Raw genomic sequence first — 18,617 nt, forward strand, 5'->3', positions numbered from 1 at the left:
GTGCGTCCGTGTGATTATTTCTCTGTAGAAAACGTCTTTATTAGAAAAGTGCTCTGCTCTCGCAGCAGCTACAGGATGAACGTCCAGACGGAAAACTACGTTCAATGTCAAAGTTCTTCTCTTCATCCTTTTAGTTTTAACTAAATGTAAAGCAGGAGTTTGAATTTCAACGTTTCCCTTTTTAGCATCAAGCTGCGGTTTACTATGGTGGCCCTGAAGTCCAAATCACTGAATGCAAAAACATGCAAATGATCCCGACAAAGCAAAACAAAAACAAAAGTTCAGAAACCAAAATGTGAAAAGGAAACAAAAGTACTTTCCAGAAATTAAAAGAATAAAATAAACTACAAAATGTAGGTATTCTGGGACGTCACTGATTGGATGTTTGTTTACCTCTTTGGACACGGCGACTTCTTCCAGACAGACGATATTACTTTAAAGACCCTCTGCAATGGAAAAGCCAAACATCATCCAATCAGGGAAGTCCTGTAAATATACCTACCTTTTCCTGTTTTGTTTTTAAAAACTCTTTAACTTTGTTTCGTTTTGAATTCAGGAAATTACTGTTTTCCCCGGAAATTTTTTTTTCTCCATTTAATTTTTGTAATCTTGTTTTGATTTCTAAAATGTAATAGTTTTTTCTTTCCTTTTTTTAAATTGTCAGTGATCTTTAATATGCTTTCATGTTGTTGTTTGTTTCATGTGATTTGTTGATGTAATTTTCACTTCAGGGCCACCGTAGTTTACAGCTCTTTTTAGAGGAAATGAGGAAAAAACAGAAAAAGTCTGAAGAAGAAAAAACAAAAATAAAGATCTGCAGAAGTGCAGGTTCAGAGTCCTTCACATTTTGTTCTTCACCGGCTCAGAAGTGTCCGTCTTCATTTTTCAGAGTCTGTTTGTCCAAACTGGTCAACAAAGAAAGTCGGATTGGGGTTTTTGGTCCCGTGTCTTAAAGCTGCGCTCCAACTTCAGCGCCTTCACAAACCTCCATCTGTTCAGAATGTGGGCGGCTCAGGCTCCGTCCTCCTCCATCACTCTGCGTATTCCGTTTCCGGACAGAACCGCCTGCGTGGCGGGGCTCAGGTCCCTGATGCTGCTGTGCTGCGATTGGCTCTCCAGCCTCAGGGTGGAGCCGTGCCTGGAGAGGCTGTCCAGCCGGTTGGTGCTGCAGTGTCTGGACTGGGCGTTGAGGCGCGGCAGGCTGCCAAAGGGGGGCCGGTCGTTTGGTGCCCGGAAGCTGGAGCCCGTGTACCTGCGGTGAGAAGACGGGTGAGCTTCAGTGGAGGGTCGCTCCGCGGGGTCCGTTCAGCAGCTGCGACCCACCTGCCGTCTCGGGAGCGGTGCAGGCTGCCGTGGTAACTGCTCATCTTGGAGCGAGCACTGCGTACCGAACCGGCCCGGCTGGTGCTGCCGCTGGGAGGCTCGTCCAGCATGGCCAGGTGGGTGGAGGATGCGTGGGTGGAGGTCCCCTGGGTGGATGTGCCCCTCGACTTCCTCACTATGGGAGTGTTGGGGTCTCTGTAGAGCAGCTGGGCAAAATCTGGCTCCTGGAGCACCTGTCTGCTGTCATTGACCATCCCACTACAGCGGGAGGAAGAGGAGGAAGAGGAAGGGGGGAGTGTTGGGAGGGAGAGACGGAGGAGGGTGGGGAGGGACAGGGGGAAGGTGGCGGGGAAATGGGTGTGGTAGAAGAGGATGGAGGAGTGGGTGGAGCAGGCAGCGGGAGAGGGGGTTAATGCGCTGAGTTTGGAGGGGAGGGGGAGTGATCGCAAAGAGGGATCGGGTTTCACACCATAGACTGTTTACAGATGGACAGTGTGTGCGTGAGGTCACTGTTTTACGATAAAAGTCTTAGACCAACATGACATCACAAAACAGTAACCACACCCCCTTTTTTTAAGGGCGGGAAAGACACGCCTACTAGAACATTTCTAGAACCCCGATTTGACCTTCAACTGTCAATCAAAAATCCTCTTAAATGTTTTTCATTCCGGTGTAACCCTTGTGGTATCCTAGGCACTTTAACGTTGGGAGTTGGGTCATCTAGACCCACTAGACCAGGGGTCGGGAACCTTTTTGGCCAAGAGAGCCATAAATGCCACATATTTTGAAATGTAATTTCGAAAGAGCCATACAATAATGTGGTGTCCTTTTCCCACACTGAGACTTAACCTCTTTTAAGGTTCTTTATTCTGGTTAATGCTGGCTGTAACAAATGCCGTAAATTAATTCAGCAACTCCTGGATCTCTCCCGCCGAGACGAGAGCGCTTCTCCTAACTTTATATTCTCCTGCTCCCGCTCCAGCCCCCCCCCCCCCCCCCCCCGCCCCTTTCCCTTATTCGGCCCATAGCTGAACCCCATTGGTCCAAACTACCTAACAACAGGCTGAGCGACAGAACTGGGGGCCAATCAGATCTCTGCATGATGCGTTCATTGAACTCCAGAACTTATAACACGGCCCAACAGCCACCCAGTTAAACTCAGTCCGCGACAATATGTTTAAAACTAAATATACAAGTGAATGTGTGCATTTGATGTAATTTCAACATTTTTAAAGTACAATAAGTCTGTGGATTCTTTTTAATAATATCTTTATGCTGTTGCTAATAAATGATGAGTATTTCTCGTGGTAGTTTTGCTGAAGGTCTAGTCTGGTTGATTCGTGGTGAGTTTCTGCTTCGTGCAGGCGTTGAGACTTTAAACGTGATCTTAGGTCTGAATGTTCTTTAGATGTGACAAAGACTGATCACATGCAGACGGGGAGCCAAACACACACTCACACACTGCAGTGAGTGACGGGCAGCAGGTTTTACGTTTTTACAATCCCTGCGCGATTCACCTACTGGCCGTGCCCACAACTCCACCCTCACCCTCTGCTTTCTCCCTCACACATCCCGTCCCCGCTACTGCGCGCTCTTTCTCAGAGACTGGAGCGCGCACGCAGTTTTAGGCACGGCAATTCACAGGTTTCCGGGTGGTACAAACTCTGTGAAATAATAAATAATAGTAAAGTGATAATGCTGGCGCAGATCCTTCTCTCCAAGCACCGCTACTACTGCGCGCCTCTGGCATCGCATCGCGCCCGAGAAGGACTGGTCTGATGAATAAAAAAAAATTGAAGATTTGTCTGCGAGCCACATGTGACCATCAAAAGAGCCATATATGGCTCGCGAGCCATAGGTTCCCGACCCCTGCACTAGACAGTGCTCTGAACCGTTTTTCTTCAATGATTTGTAATCTTCACTGGTGTCCATGGATTACATGAAATCTTTCCACCTTTATCCACCTTTGTCAGGGTGGGGTCATCTAAGATAGCACAAGGGTTAAAAATCCAGGGATGCCACGTAGAAAACTGTTGTTTGTTTTGGTAAGACGACACCTAGTGGTCGCCTGCTAAACTGACATGGTTGTTTTTAAGCCTCTGTGAAGGTGTAACCCCTTTACCCTTTAACCACCAGGTTTGAGCTCCACTTTTGACATTCTTCAACTACTTTAACAGTTTACTCAATTCCAGCGGATTCTCCAGCGGGTCGCGCAGTCCAGTTTAGTCAATGGGTTAAACACTTGAGTTCAGAGGTCACTTAAAAATATCTCGACCTCATTTGTTTTGTTTTTTTATATTTTACCCAATCAAACACCCGTTTATATGTCATGCAGTTCCAGCTTTGAAAGAGAGGGGGTGCTGTTTGCTAAAAAAATGCTCAGAAGTTTTGTGCACCTCCTAAGCACTGTTTTTAAATGTTTTCCTTGGTTTGAACATGTGGGTTTGCTGCTCTTCCTACTTTCTGTCATTTTCTCCCTCTACATCGTAGTTCAGGTGAACATCACATTGAAGTGAAGAAAAAAAACACTGCTCTGAAAAGGTCTCAAGTAATGTAGACAGGCTTTTTTAAGCTTCCTCACCACACTAAATTTATTGATGTATCCTACTTTTTTTTTTTTTTTTAGAAGACATCACCTTTGTACTATGTTTTATTTTTGTTTGAGATGTAAAAAAAATGTGTCTCCTTACTGTTTGCGTCTTTTCCCGTTGAAGAAGCTCGCCCACTCAAAGCAGGTCTTCTTGCTGCCGACCCAGAACACAGACGGGATTCCCACCACCAGCATCATCAGGTACTTGATGAGGAAGAGCACCAGGTCAGGATGGCTCGTACGCTCAACCTAAAAAAATAAACACATAAAAACATGATGTGCTGTTAAGGTCATGTGACCTGGTGGTCTCAATTTAGCCGTTGGTGTGAGAATGTCTGGATGTTTCTCTCTGTGTGGTCCAAATAACTGACTGACACCTTCTTCCCCTCTCCAACGGCATGATGGCAGCTAGGACAAGCTCATTGCTGGATCAATAAATGGTCTGAAGTGAGAAAAACTTCTTTTACGCGTCTTATTTGAGTAAGAAAGGAACAAAAACCGACTGGGGAAAAAAGGAAACTCTCAAAGAGGACTTCAGGAAGCATCAGACGGTTTTAGATCTTTGGTTTGATCCACATCAGCTGAACTGCAGTCAGCAGAGACGCTCATTACAAATCAGACTGGGTGACCTGAAGCAGCTTCTTCACTGCAGTCAGGAAGCCACGCAGCAGATGCGCTCCATTAAACATGAATGCAGATTTGGCTACAGGCAGAGGAGGCGCTGCAGTTTTCAGGATAAAAATAATCAGACTCAGCGTGAACGATGAGTGTTTTCAGACATGCAGCAGGGTTGAAGCGCCGGCAGCACTTCCACTGTGCTTTGTCTGTGAAGCGCGGCAGCTTGACCCCTGCGACCTCCTCCTGTCTTTGCAGAAATGCGCGCGCACAGTGGATTAATCCGGGGTCTGCTGGACAGATTTAGAGCATCTCCTGCTGCATCTGTTGCAGTTTGCAGCAGAATGTCTGAGCAGAAACAATTGACCGTACATGAGAACTGGACCGAGTGAGTGTGACATCATACGTAGAAAATGGCTTCATCCCAGCTCCAACCAAAGCCATTTTTTTTAAATCTGAGTCATAGTTTCTATGGCAACCATCTCTAGCCAATCAGGGGTAAGCTTGTAGGAAGTCCCCTCCCTTACCACTTAAAAGCGGGATACAGGAAATCAATCAAATGTTTGGAACGATCAAATGGACGCCGCCATGTTGGAACCAGACTTAACTGATGTTAAGTGTTGCATATCAACGCAAAGCTGCTTCAGAATCTGCTGGAATGACAATCAATGCGTAAACGGCTAAAGAATAAATGGTAATCAAAAGACGAGAGCTAAGGCGCCGGTATTAAAGGGTTAAACTCCTCTTCTGCAGATGTAAGTGTTCTGAACACCACTACAGATGGAGCCTGCACTGACCTGGTAAGGGCAGGGTATGTGGTAACGCCGGCACTCCCTCTGCACCCAGCTCGTCTCCCAGAGAGCGCGGTAGCTGCTCTCGTAGAGGTAGCAGGCCAGGACGGTCAGCAGGGGAACCAGGTAGAGCACAGAGAAGACACCTATCCGGATCATGAACTTCACCAGCTTCTCCCGGTTCTCCTTCTCCAGCGGGATCTCCATGCGGACGCGGTTGAGCGCCGCGATGCCCGCCAGCAGCAACACCACGCCTACCTGCGACGACAGGAGACGCTTTGGATAAGGAGCTTCAGTGTCAGGAAGAAGAGGTGAAGGCAGTGAGATTCAAGAAAGCAGAGGATGAAGTTAGGCCACCCCATGAAATATGACTTTCATTCATGGTGAAATTTTAATTTATCGATAGTAAAAATCCTTTTTTAATTTTGCCCTTGATCATTGCTCATTACAGGTCAAATTTTGGTCACCGCCTCCTTTGGACCCACCATCACTGGCTGAGTCGCTGCTACAAGGTCAGAGCTGCACATAACAAATTCATTCAAATAAAAATCAACACTATTTTTTCCAAAATGGCGGCTTTCCTGTTGGTTTTATCTTCACAGCAACCACTTCATCTTTTGGTCACCTGGAGGTGACTAACAGGTCTGTGGAACGTTTAGAAGAATCACCAAAAGTAACATTTTGGACTTCCTTAGCAACGCTGGTTTTTTAGTTAACCACGCCCACAATCCTAATATGTTCTTTTCGTATGTTATATCATTTCATTCAGCTCAAGCCAGGGATTTATGTATTCAATTTCCACAATATTCCAGTAAAAAATGTGCGAGCAGTCGATAAACGCCACTTTTGCGAGCTCGCCACAATAACGCCATTTGAAATCTACAAGCTTTGAAACCAACATTTAGCTTCCCAATGACGCTTCAGGTGGCGTTAGATCAAAATCCATTGGAGGAGTTTAAATTTACACTTAGTACTAAAAGTGAGTCTAAATGAGCTTATTGACTCGTCTGTTTATAAATAAAAGATGAAGTCACAAGTTTTCTGTTTTTGTTAAGGCAGAATTTTTGGGGCTCTTCAATTAGTAGAAACCATGATACTTCCCTCTCCGTGCTTCAAAAATAGTAAACTTTTGATAGTATGTTGATTTCGAAACATGTCCTCTGTTGTGGTTAAACATATTCATGTCTAGGATCATGTCTGTGTTCATTTCTATGCTCAGCTTGACCGTATGGACTCTTCTTCAAAATAAAATGTCGTAAAATTAATTTTTTCAAATTTCTTTTAGGTAGATTTAGTTGGTGGTTTAGCATTTTAGTGTCTAGTTTTTTGTGTCTTTGTCCCTATCTTGATAACCAATCAAACCACCTGAAGAGGTGGAAACTAATCTGAGTCTGAGGCATCTGTGTGATCAGCTTCACCACATTCAGGGGAACACCAAGCACGTTTTTTGAGAAGAAATGTTGAGGGAACACACATGAGGTCCTCTTCAGTTGTCCCTCTTTAGACTTTTCTTGAAATCCATTTTGCAGAAAGATCAGGTGTGTTCTTGTCAACTTCTGCTCTCACCACAACATCCAGTCCCAGAGGCGCCAGCAGGAACCAGCGCAGAGCCGTCAGGTCGTAAAGCCCCACGAAGCAGACGCCGCTCATGCCGTCCCCCTCGATCTTGTTCATGGCGAGCAGCGTGACGGTGAGGATGCCAGGGACGCCCCAGGCACAGGCGTGGAAGAGCAGAGCCTTTTTCTCTATGGCCTCGCTGCCCCACTTGGGGACGGCAGCCAGGAACCAGGTGATGGTGAGGATGACCCACCAGATGCTGCCCGCCATGGTGAAGAAGTACAGCACCATGAAGAGGAGGGTGCAGGCCTAAGAAAAAAAAGGTTTAGTTTAGATTTTCAGATTTCAGGGGGGGAAAAAAACAGGAATTATTCAAGAGCAAACCTTGTTGTGGGAGCCTTGGGTCACTGTGGAGGCTCGGAACTTCCCGGGACTCGCCGTGTTGCAGGAAACTTTGTTCTCCAGCAGGAAACCCAGAAAGAAGACCAGGGAGACCATCATGTAGCACACGGCGTAGAAGATGATGGGTCGCTCCGGGTAACGGAAGCGCGCCACGTCGATCAGGAAGGTCAGGAACGTGAAGAGGGTGGCAGACAGGCAGACGATGGACACCACGCCGATGAAGTAACGGGCGAACGCCAGCTCCTCCCGGGTGAAGTACATGTTGGGACAAGGGGGGGAGCAGTCTCGCACCCCCATGAAGGAGTAGCCGAGCTCTGGGGAGATTTTTAGCTCGCGAGGACACCAGAAACCGTAGTCCCTCTGCACGGAGATGGGAGACTCTGTGGTGTCCGAGCTGGACAGGAGGTCCGCGGGACGGGGGTACGGGTCATCGCAGTCTGGGAACCTGTGAGGGGGGGTTTGAGAAGGTCTGGGTCATTTCATGCTGCAGAGAGAAATGGGTTTTTCTACTGATTGATGGAGGAGAGAAGCAGCTGCAGCTGCTCACCAACCTGATGCAGTCCATCTCGTCCGGCCAGCTGACCCCGAACATCTCCATAAGCTTGTAGCAGTCGCTCTTGGCCTGCAGGCAGAGGCGGCGGCACGGCAGCGTCATGCGGCCGTACTCGGTGCACACGGGGGCGTAGAGCGCGCAGAGGAACATGCGCAGGTCCGGAGAGCACCGCAGGTTCACCATGGGATGAAACGGCTGCAAGTGGGCACACGGGGCAAGTTTACTTCTGAGATGTTTTCTAAAGACAAAAAGGGAGGGGGGGGGCTGGCCTCCTTTTCTATCAAGCCCCCCGCCCCCCCAGATGGACACATGCAGAGATTTGCCTCTGCTGGTGGAGACGGCGCCTTTGTGCCGCAGCCGGACCCACGCTGCGACCGACTGACACTCTGTCACATCACGCAGACCCCCTCACCCCCATCTGACCCCCACCCCCACCAGCGGAAGTGAATTCTTTAAACCCACAAAGTAAGACTAACTGCAGCATCTCTCTGCCTCTCTCGCGGCACAGAAACCCCACCCAAGTCAATCACACTCCCAAGCACCCTCCCCCCAAACTGAAAGACGCCGGCATGACAGAAATGAGGGGGAGGGGCAAGTGAAGGGGCGTTATCGCCTTAAAGATAAATGACCCCTGTAACAGGGCGGTGCATGAAAACAAACCCTGAAAAGATGTAACATCTGATGGAAATGCTACATTATTGACCCATCTCGCTTTTTTTTTTTAAATGAGCTTCAATCTGGACGTCAAGAGGTTCCTAGCTGAAATATACATGTGTCTCTTTAATTTAATCCAAAATATTTTAACAAACAAACTGAAACTACTTCAGATCTTCTTCTCAGGCATCTGATGAGCATCCAAACATTCGATTTGAAGCTCATGATGGAAAGCTCTTTAGACAGATTGGCGAGTTGAGAAAGACGGTTTCCGGACGGACCGAATGTAGCGGCAAGAAGAAGTGAGGTCACTTTGCTAACAGGGAGATGAGTCCTCCGCTGTGCCGCTCTGTGACATCTATTACTGGATCAGAGATGCTCCTCAAACATGAACTAATGCGGTTTAAACAAGCTTACATCCTCTCTCTTTCACTTGATCCCTGCAGGCTGCAGATCCAAACTGTAGAGTGCACTGCAATGAAATCTAGTGAAAGTGCCACAGGAAACGCTTGAGTAAATATGTAGGCTATGTGCAGTGATGATCCACTATAGAAAACCTTTTTTTTTTTTTATTGTGCAGCTTTCTATTTTTATCATCGAGGCCTTCTTTGCTCATCTCTCCAGCCTGTGCTGCTGTGAGCTTGAAGTGTATTTTCTGTTTAAGCAGCTCCAGAGGAGCTCACACTCTCCGCTGGAAACATCTGGTGGATTTCTGGAGCAGATCCGAGCCGGTCATGGAGTTAAAAGGATGCAGGGGCTGGAGGGCGGGGTGGGTGGCGCTGATATAATTTCTGTGAGTATCCCGCAGCGTAACTCATGAAGTATTCATGCAGGTTTTTAGAGATTTTTTGATCTAAGCTGGGGACTAACACGCCCCTCTGTAAACTGCAGCCCCACATGCTTTCAGTTCAGTAAATTTAACACCAGAGTTTGTTCAGAAAGTGTGAAAACTCGTCTGGACTCTGATGTGGACCAAACAAGACTGAACACATGGTTCTTAGGACGGATTCAAGTGAACCCTGGTGTGGTTTACTACAGTGGGAATCAGGACAGACTATACAGGGGAACAGGAAGTGAACCAGAGACAGTGAATGATGTATTGGTACAAAAATCTATATTTCTAAGTGAGAATAATGAAGTAAAGGTGCATATCAATTTAAAATTATAACAGTAGGGAGTGTAGGGCGATACAGGGACAGAAAATTGTCAGTTGTGCCATTTCTCCTCTACTGTTTCTCTTGTTACTAACATAATTTTCTTGATTATTACTGCAAATATGTAATTAGATAGCCTGATTAAATGTATTAGTGTCGTCTTGTCAGAATGTATACTCAAAACGTAACAATAAAGCCGTCTTGAAAGGAGACTTGTTGTAAAGATTCTTGTGGTTTTGCGACATGACGATCTTTGATTCACACTAACGGGGGTTTAGTTGGAAACCAGTCAGCTTCTGTTTCAGACAGTAGTGACCTAAAACAAGAAGTTGATAGATTTGCATGACAGGAAACTCTCAAAAGTGAATTGAGAAGACAAACAAAACTAGATTACGGTTTGAAAGTTTTCAGAATTTAACCAAGTGCGTGAAAACAACCCCCCCAGAAACAGATTCCACCTGTCAAACCTTTATCACATTTTCTACCAAACATCCATCCACTCTTGAGGCGTTTCCAGGCCAGCTGAAAGAGTCTCTATTGTGTCCGGGGTCTTCCCTAGGGTCTCCCCCATGCACAGGCATGCAAAATCTAACTTTCTAAACTACTAAAGTTCAAAAACATGTTTCATAAGTTAATTGGTGGCTCTTAATTGTAAGTTGTTGTCTGTTTTTCTGTGGCCCGGTGATGGACCCGTCTAGAGTGTACTGCGCCTTCACTGTAGCTAAGACAGACAGGCTCCAGCAACCCCATGACCCCAAACAGGAATAAGTGATTATAAAGGATGGATGGTAAATTCAGCATATTTGACCTGAAACTCTGCAACCAAATTAGTGTGCATTTAGAACAGTTTTTCTATAATGGTGTTTTTGTCCAAATACAGTGATGTAGTGGTTGGTGCTCTTGCCTCACAGTAGGTCGTGGTTCAAATCCCAGCCAGGACCCTTCTCACTCCAGTTTCCTTCCACAGTTCAAAAACATACTTCATAGGCCCTAGGCGTGCCTTTGCCCAACAGTAGCTGGGATAGGCTCCAGCAACCCCATGACCCCGAAAGGGATTCAGAGGTTCTGAAGATGGATGGATGGATGGATGGTGTCCAAATGATAAAAAACACCACTTGAAAACAAATGAAGAGTAGTGGATTTTTCAGAGATCGTCAAGTAAAAAACTAGGAGGAAGCTGCTATGTGTTTTTTTTAATTAACGCACATAGACATTGAAAATGTTGATAGAAATGATATTTGTATGCAAAACAAACAGCCTAAAAATATCCATATCAAATATCAATATAAATAGTGTTGAACTGACTTTAACCTCATGCAGCTGTAAGAATCTGGACTCAGATCAGTGAGATCCTCCTCATTAAGTGTGTGTAATTATGTGCACCCAGCGGTGTGAGCGTGCACCTTAAACGCTGCAATCATTCGTTTTTAATGAAGGCTCAGAGTCTGCAGCTAAAATGCTGTGGCTGATGAATAGCTCACAGAGAAGCCCACCGCGGCCAAATGGTCTGTGATGAATTGTTCTTTTGGAAATACCACTCTTCCCAGCATCCCCCCCACCTCCTAACACTTTCTGCCCCCACCAATTCCCTCTGCTGCCATTGCTGATCTCCACATTTCCAAGCTCAGCACCATGGTGACCCGCGGTGGATAAGGAGGGGCTGGAAGAGGTCAGGGTGCGGCGTGGAGAAGATCACCTCCCGGGACGCAGAGAGACAACAACGAAATCATTTTGAAAAAAAAAAAAGCTCCCTTTGTTGACGGTACAATTGGGAGAGTTTCCTAGGAAACGGGTGAGCCCCGCGCTGAGCGGGCGGAGGACAAAAGAGGCGCAGGAGGCGGGTGGGAGTGGGGGGCGCGCGCGGGCCCGGACTGACCGTTCAGCCGTGTCATTCACTGCCAAGAAAGTGTTGGAGAAGCTGAGATGGTTCTGGAGCCCCGGATGAGCTTCATTCAGTGCGGCCCATAAACACGCTGTCAAACATTCGATAAAACAAGAGGCTGCTTTGTGGGGCGGGTCACGCCGGCGAGGATTCATCACAGCACGTCTGCACACACACAGTCTTTTGTACACTGCTGTGTGTTTTCACTCAGCGTTAGCATCAAACAGGTATCCCTGTCCTTTACAAACGCACACACACACACACACACACACACAGTGGGTGGAGTGTGTGCTGTAACATGACACAGTTATCTGCTGTAAACCCCAGACAAGAGTGTTGATTTACCTACCTCGAAAAGGAGGAGGAAGAGGAGGAGGAGGAGGAGGAGGGTAAGTAGATTAAAAAACAGGCCTTTATTAGTCTTTGTGTTCCTGTGTGATCAGGAGAACCGTCCTCTCCAGCCTGTTATCTCTTCATCCAGCCTCCATTAACAACAATTTGTGAGCCTGTCATAGTTTACACGACATCAACCAGACTAGTTTTTGGGAGGATTTTAGAAAAAAACTTTTTTTTTGGGTCACTTCCTGGACATTTTCGTCTTTTTGGCGGATTGTAAAAATGTATTCAACCGCAAAAAAATATATAAAATGTAAAAAATCATGTAAGACCCACCCCGATGAAAATGGCGATTTTGGGGTTCTTGTGGTATTTTTCTCATATGGAGGACGTGTATGAAGAAAATTAAGATTAAAATTCTATTTCTAAGTATTTCTTTCTTCAAAACGTGAAGTTGTGTGCATTGTTTCTCTGTTTTCGTGGGCTGTTGTGTAGTTACATAGAAAATACGTTTTCTACGTCTTTGTTTTTTCTCGTCTGAGTTGGTTTCTGGCTCAAAACTGTACGCCTGAATGTTGCTCACCAATATTCATTTTTGCTGCACCGCAACTGTTAGGTTGGGAGGTGTGAGGGGGGCTGTGAGCTAGTGGGCATGCAAACAGAGAGCTCTCAGCGATGGAGAGCTCTCTCTATGCTAGCAGAGGTGAATTTCTAATGAACTCCTGCTGCTCTGCAGAAACTAGGTCCTAGAAAAAGACTGTTTTTTTTCCATATTTTGGCTAAAAATAACGGCATAAAAAATAACGGATTGCATTTGAAATAGATCAAAAGATGATTGGAGTCGAACTTTACAGACCACATTTAATGTTTTACAACATCTGCTAAGTTCAAAAATACATAAAAAATATTTGTCATGGCAGGACTTTTAACCTACAACAAAGATCAGGAGGAAGAAGAATCATAATGAGGTCAATTATTTAAAAGAGCCTTTGAACAAACAAACGAAGCAAACAGATTTTTCAACCTCCAAAGGATCTCTTTTTTAGTTATCTGCCTGGATTTACATATATTTTTCTTACATCACGTTTTTGCTACTTATAAAAAAGTGTGCCGTGAATTTAACTGTAAAATGTATCTTTAAATGACCTTTTCATGAGCAGAATTTCTTTTGTGGAACACATGGACTGTTCTGAACACTACAAGGATGCTTTTTTCTAGATTTATACCAAAAAGCTAATGGAAAAAATGAGCAGCTTTTGTCGGAACAGTGCCCCTCCTGCCCAGGTGTCCGTGCCGTACTCCATTGTGGGCCTTCATTGGAGCGTTGATGTCTAAATGAGAGGATTTTAGCCCATTTCTTTGAGCTCTCTTTTGTGATGCCACTCAGATCTGCCACGCTCCCACATCTCTAGCCAGAATGTGGCACACCATCATCGGGCATCATAATGGGCGAATCCCAAGCCCCCAAGCTCCCATCCTATTTCAGCTGTGGGGTCATATGGCGGTCAGAGGATAATCACTAGAAGGAACAGCAAAAAATATATTTTTGCCTTGATTTACATCTAAATTCATGCACACAGAGACTAATTTAAAGCTCATTAGAGCGTAGCTCAACTAGATTTTACGGATCTCTAATGATGTGATGATAAATCACCACCAAAGTCCAGCCTGTACAAGCCTGACGAAGAGCAGAACTTGATGAAAAACCAGATGAGGTTTGGACTAAAACTGCAGGATCTGGACACCGTCCAGCTCTGGGTTTCTCCACGGCGCCCAGCATTCATCATCACCGTCATGGCCGTTAAGCAGACCTAATTCCCTTTTAAGAATCAACTGTCAATTCTCTTTTGGCTGCCCGCAACGTCTCCCAGGCTTTGAGTTCTGTTCCAAAAGCCTGATCTGAGCGGAAACACGGAGAAAACGGGAAGCAGGTCCAAACCCCATCGCCGCTTCTGAGCGCTAAAAGAGACCTGATGGTGCATCCGTGACCAATCCGAGTGAACACCATCCAAACCTGGTGCCCAACTCTTCCAGAAGGAGGAGTTTGCGTGACTAAATGAGGAAGATGAGGGTGAGGACGTCAGCCGTGGTAAAGTGGGAGCACAGCTGTGGTGTCACGATGCTCCCACAGCTGGCCCCGTTCAGAGGTTACGTAACCGCAGCAACGCTGATCCTCCTGCCCTCCACCTCTCCGTCTCCCGCTCTGTTACACAGCGCGGCGGAGCGGGCACAGATGGCTGGCACATCCCAGCGGGGGCCAGGCGGGGAGGGCGGGGCAGGGTCAGGTCGAAGAGTAAACCCCCCCCGTCACCAGAGCCATGACAAACAGAAGCAGGATGCAAACAAATGTACACAAAAACAGACAAGCGATGCAGACAAACATGCAGATGTGCCGGCGGCGAAGCGTCCGCTCGGAGGTTCCAGTCTGACCTTCCTGACGGATCGGTGAGATTGTTCAAACATAGCACAGTTCATGTTCTGAAGAGGATGACGCAACCAAAGCGGGGCACTAATGCAGCCAAGTAAAACAGGTTTTTAGGCCGATTTCAAGCTGGTGTTTTGGCCGTAGACATTACTCCTGACGTGTATGTGGGCGGGACCAACAAGCAGGTAGATCAGATGATCAGCCAATCGGTTCTACAGAAGAGTTATAGATCGTCACCTGTCAGAAGTCTTAGTATAAATGCTATTCTGACCGTTTTTGATCTAAAACATCCAGATTTACTTCCACATACGTCTGAGTATTAGATCCAGCCACAAAGTTGAAAAAATGTTGTTGTTTTTTAGACTAAATTGTACACGTTTGTTACAAAGTTTGAACAATCATCTTTTGATCTAATGTAAAAACGTTCTCAGTGGTCCTTATGAACCATCTCGTACTCTGAGGACCTCAGGGGCCGGCCTCCTGTTGATTCCCAGAGTCAGAACTAAACAAGGGGAATCAGCGTTTCAATATTCTGCAGCTAAAATCTGGAACAGCCTCCCTGAAGTCGTAAGACAGGCCTCTTCTGTGTTCATGTTCAAATCTAGACTTAAAACATTTCTGTTTAGTCGTGTATATGACTGAAAGGTCCTATCTGCACTTTTTCTTTCCTTTCCTTCCTTTATTTTTAAATCAATTTTCAAATTTTTTTTTTCTTTTCTTTTAAAGTAAATTTTACGTTGATTATTTCTATGATGTATTGTGATTTTAATGCATTTTTCTGTTTTGTGAAGCACCTTGAATTACTTTGTGTACGAATTGTGCTATACAAATAAACTTGCCTTGCCTTGCCTTGCCTTCAATTATGATTATTCTATTTTTAGCCTAAATCAAAAAACCTGGGCCATTTTCTAGGACATAGTTTCTGCAGAGCAGCAACAGTTGTGGGTAGGACTATTGGTGCAGAGCAACCCCGACCCCTCTTCCCCTCCCCGTTGCGGAGCGGAGCAGGGAGCTTGAGACCCGCTGATTCTAGATTTTACATAACAACTACAAGCTTTTTCAAACTGCTTTTTTCCGTCTGCTCCCGATTCACAACGATTTGAATAAAAAAAATATTTGGAAATGCATTCTTAAGCTCAATTTTCTTTACAGACATCCTCTATAATCAGAAAAATACCAGTTATAACTTGGTCATGTGAAATTATTTTACTTAATTTTGTTCTTTTATGCAAATCATTTCTTTATTATCTAACCTAGAAAGGATAAATGCAGGAGGTGTTCTGAAAATAAGGAAGAAAACGTACAAGGAGAACAACCTGGATAAAGAATAGAAAGTAAAAAGTATGAGGCGTGAATATAAATTCATAAACAAACAGAATCCACAGAGTTTGTTTTTTATTCTTTTCCTCATCGTCCGCGTACCTCAATCAGGTGTGTTCATTCATTCAGAAATGAACACCTTATCTAGTAAATTAGAAAAAGAATTGGACACCCATGGAACGCTGCGTTCAAGCGTAAAACAAAGGAACCGTACCTCCATGGCGAGGGCGGCGGTCTGCTGGTCATAATGGTTCATTATGTTGGGCATGAAGGTGGCGTTGTACGGCAGCTCCTGACACATGCGCAGGGTGATGGGCTCACAGGTGAAGAGGCTGTGGCTGCCCGCCGCCGCATCCATGGGGATGGCTACGCACGCCGTCAGCATGGACAAGGAGAGCACCCACAGCGCGTCCATGTTGATCGGCACACGCATGAGACGCATTCACGCCGAGACGAACTGCTAAAGAGGCAGATCTGTTCGGTTCATGGGGAAAACGCTCGGGTCGGGCTGCATAATCCAACACGGCTGAGGCTGAGGCTGGCTGCATCCATCACTGCCCAGATTCCATCTGAGTGTTTTCCTCCTCCTTCAGCTTCCCTACTGGACAACAGTGATGCAAACTGCCTCTAATGGATCTGTGAAAGTTAAAAAAATAAACACAAAAATTCAGAACACGTCGGGGGGAAAGAAATTCACACAAAACATGAACGGAAACAGATTTTTAAGTTTAAAACCGTACAGATGCCTTCCACAAATTGGATTTCTTCATAGCTAAATATTAAAATCCACACAAAAAGAAAAAAAATTATGTATAACTAACTTTTTTCCATCTGTACTCTGTCCCTAAATAAACAATATTTAATGATTGTAATATTAATGTTCTTTTGTAAAAACAGCAAAAACAGGGATTGTAATTTAGGCTATTACATCTTTTTAAAATATTTTTATTGCATAAAAATGTTTTTTTATATGGCTCTGTTAATGTTATTATTATTATTATTATTATTATTATTATTATTATTATTATTGTTATCTTTGCCGCATGTCAGTACACACCCATGACAGCAGGCACGTTTTCCTCATTATACACCTTTAAAAAACAACAACACAAATTATTGTTTACTCCAAAATACATATGAGTTTCTGGAAATAAACACATTGGATTTAAAGCGTGTATTATTGCAAAATTAGCATCTCAGTTTCTCAGTTGGTGACTTCCGGAATATAATAATTAAATGTATAAATGATAGATTGTCAAAATAATGTGACAGGGTTGATTAACCGTTAAAGAAATTATTAATGCGGCTTTAAAGATTGAATTTAAAACACTAAGAGATGTCAGGGGGCGCGCGCAGACAAAAGACGACAGTTCGGATCATCATCCTGACTGATAGTAAGGTTCGCCGCTCGCCCCGCGCGCCGGTGTTCACCGGCAGCGAGGCGCGCGCGCGGCGGTGCTGGAGTTCCGACCACGAAAACACCGACATGATCGACGAACTTTACCTGAACGGCTTTCCTGAAGAAAACGGGCAGCAGCGAGGTCTCTGCCGGTCCTCGAGGTGGTAACAATGACTGAGTGGCCCTCCTCACCTCCTTCTGTCCTCCTCCTCCCTTTCACTGCTCCCTCCTCCCCCTCCCCGTCTCTCTCCCCCAAAGGGAGCCCTACCGTCAATTAAGTAATTTGAAGCTACTTCCTGTACAAACTACCAAAACAAAAGCTTTCTCAACAAATCTGCTGAGAAATACAGACAAAAGAAATCACATGAACATAATATATTATTCAAAACTTAAGACATATTATAATTATGAATAACTAAAATGAAATAAATAATACAATACTATGGGGGCCAAGAACTACAACAAGATTTTGTTTAAACTATTTCAAAGCATGACTGACTTAGTGATGTAGTGAATCATTTCAGGTCTCATAGTAAATTATCAAGAGCCTCAAAACAGATACAACTTTTATAATATTTGGTTTTCACCATGGGCGTGGGAGCTTTATACTGAAGGGATTGTGGTCTGTTTCCGGTGTGCCTGAGTCTGCTCTGAGCGGAACTTGATTGTACTTCTGCATCATGAGCACAGCAGGTTCTTCAGCTTGAGCTGCGCCGCATCCGCCCACCCAGTCCAGAGCAGCAACCACTGAATGAAAACTTCTGGGTGCTACAAAATAAATGACTGAATAGAAAAATCATGAAGGACTGTCGTTTCTACTGACTGCAATGCACCTTTGTTATTTTTCAAAATGAGATGTGTTACGGATTAAAGCAGTTTTGAGCAACCACAAACACAAACATACATCAGTAAATAAAAAATTATTTTAAAAGGTAAAGACTGAACTCTGCTGTCTTGTAAATAAAACGAGTCAGTCCAGTTACTTTACTGGAAAAGCAAGTATCATTTTGGAGCTAAGACACATTTAATCCTTTCAAATAAACCAGCTTTATAGATAATATTTACATTTTTATGTCTGTATCACCATTTTACTCCAACAGGTTGATGCACTAAAATGGAGCTTTTGCTTTCTATAGATGGAAATCAGTGTTCAATTCCAAAACTTCCTGACTGAAGCACTTTAAAAAACAAGTGGGAGCTAAGTCAGTTTGCCACACAACAACTAATAGGCTTTTTACTCAAGTAAATCCGTTTAGAGCAGCACCATCGTCACTTCTACACAGGGGTTGTTTTGAATAAATTCACTTGCGCGCATGTTAGTTTTTTTTTTTTTTTTTTAATTAAGCCCGTTCCCATTGTTCTGCTGTAAAATGGCCCAACTTCAAAGCTAAACTAAACAAACGTTCACGTTTACTACAATATTTCTTTTTCAATTATTACTCAATATTTCTTTTATATTTTATGTAAAAGGGGGTGTGGTTATGATATTCCCATATGAAGTATGTACTCATTATTTTAATAATTGTTTTTATTTTCTTGTTTTTAAAAGAAGTATTACATTTTTCCAATGAGAAACAATTGTAATGTTTCTCCATGCAGGTTCCTTCATAATCACA

At 44.6% G+C, this 18,617-nt stretch overlaps 1 protein-coding gene across 2 annotated transcripts; it reads right to left on the reverse strand.

Annotated features, from left to right (window-relative positions):
* Positions 1–11: 11 nt before the first annotated feature.
* fzd3a (frizzled class receptor 3a) lies at positions 12–17,274 on the reverse strand. Of its 2 annotated transcripts, none has more exons than XM_004083669.5 (9): positions 17,107–17,274; positions 15,817–16,238; positions 7,830–8,026; positions 7,261–7,723; positions 6,886–7,185; positions 5,326–5,577; positions 4,014–4,162; positions 1,324–1,581; positions 12–1,252 (listed from the first exon to the last, which is right to left on the reverse strand). In XM_004083669.5, exons 2-9 carry the CDS (start codon positions 16,042–16,044, stop codon positions 1,012–1,014), a joined length of 2,088 nt encoding a protein of 695 aa, XP_004083717.1. In that variant the 5' UTR covers positions 16,045–16,238; positions 17,107–17,274; the 3' UTR covers positions 12–1,011. The 2 variants fall into 2 exon arrangements, with proteins under 2 accessions (XP_004083717.1, XP_020570212.1); XM_020714553.3 differs by having other exon boundaries at positions 1,324–1,740.
* Positions 17,275–18,617: the final 1,343 nt, after the last annotated feature.

This window comes from Oryzias latipes, chromosome 24, assembly GCF_053564925.1.
Source record: "Oryzias latipes strain Hd-rR chromosome 24, Olatipes_Hd-rR_3.1".
NCBI classification, from domain to species: Eukaryota; Metazoa; Chordata; class Actinopteri; order Beloniformes; family Adrianichthyidae; genus Oryzias; species Oryzias latipes.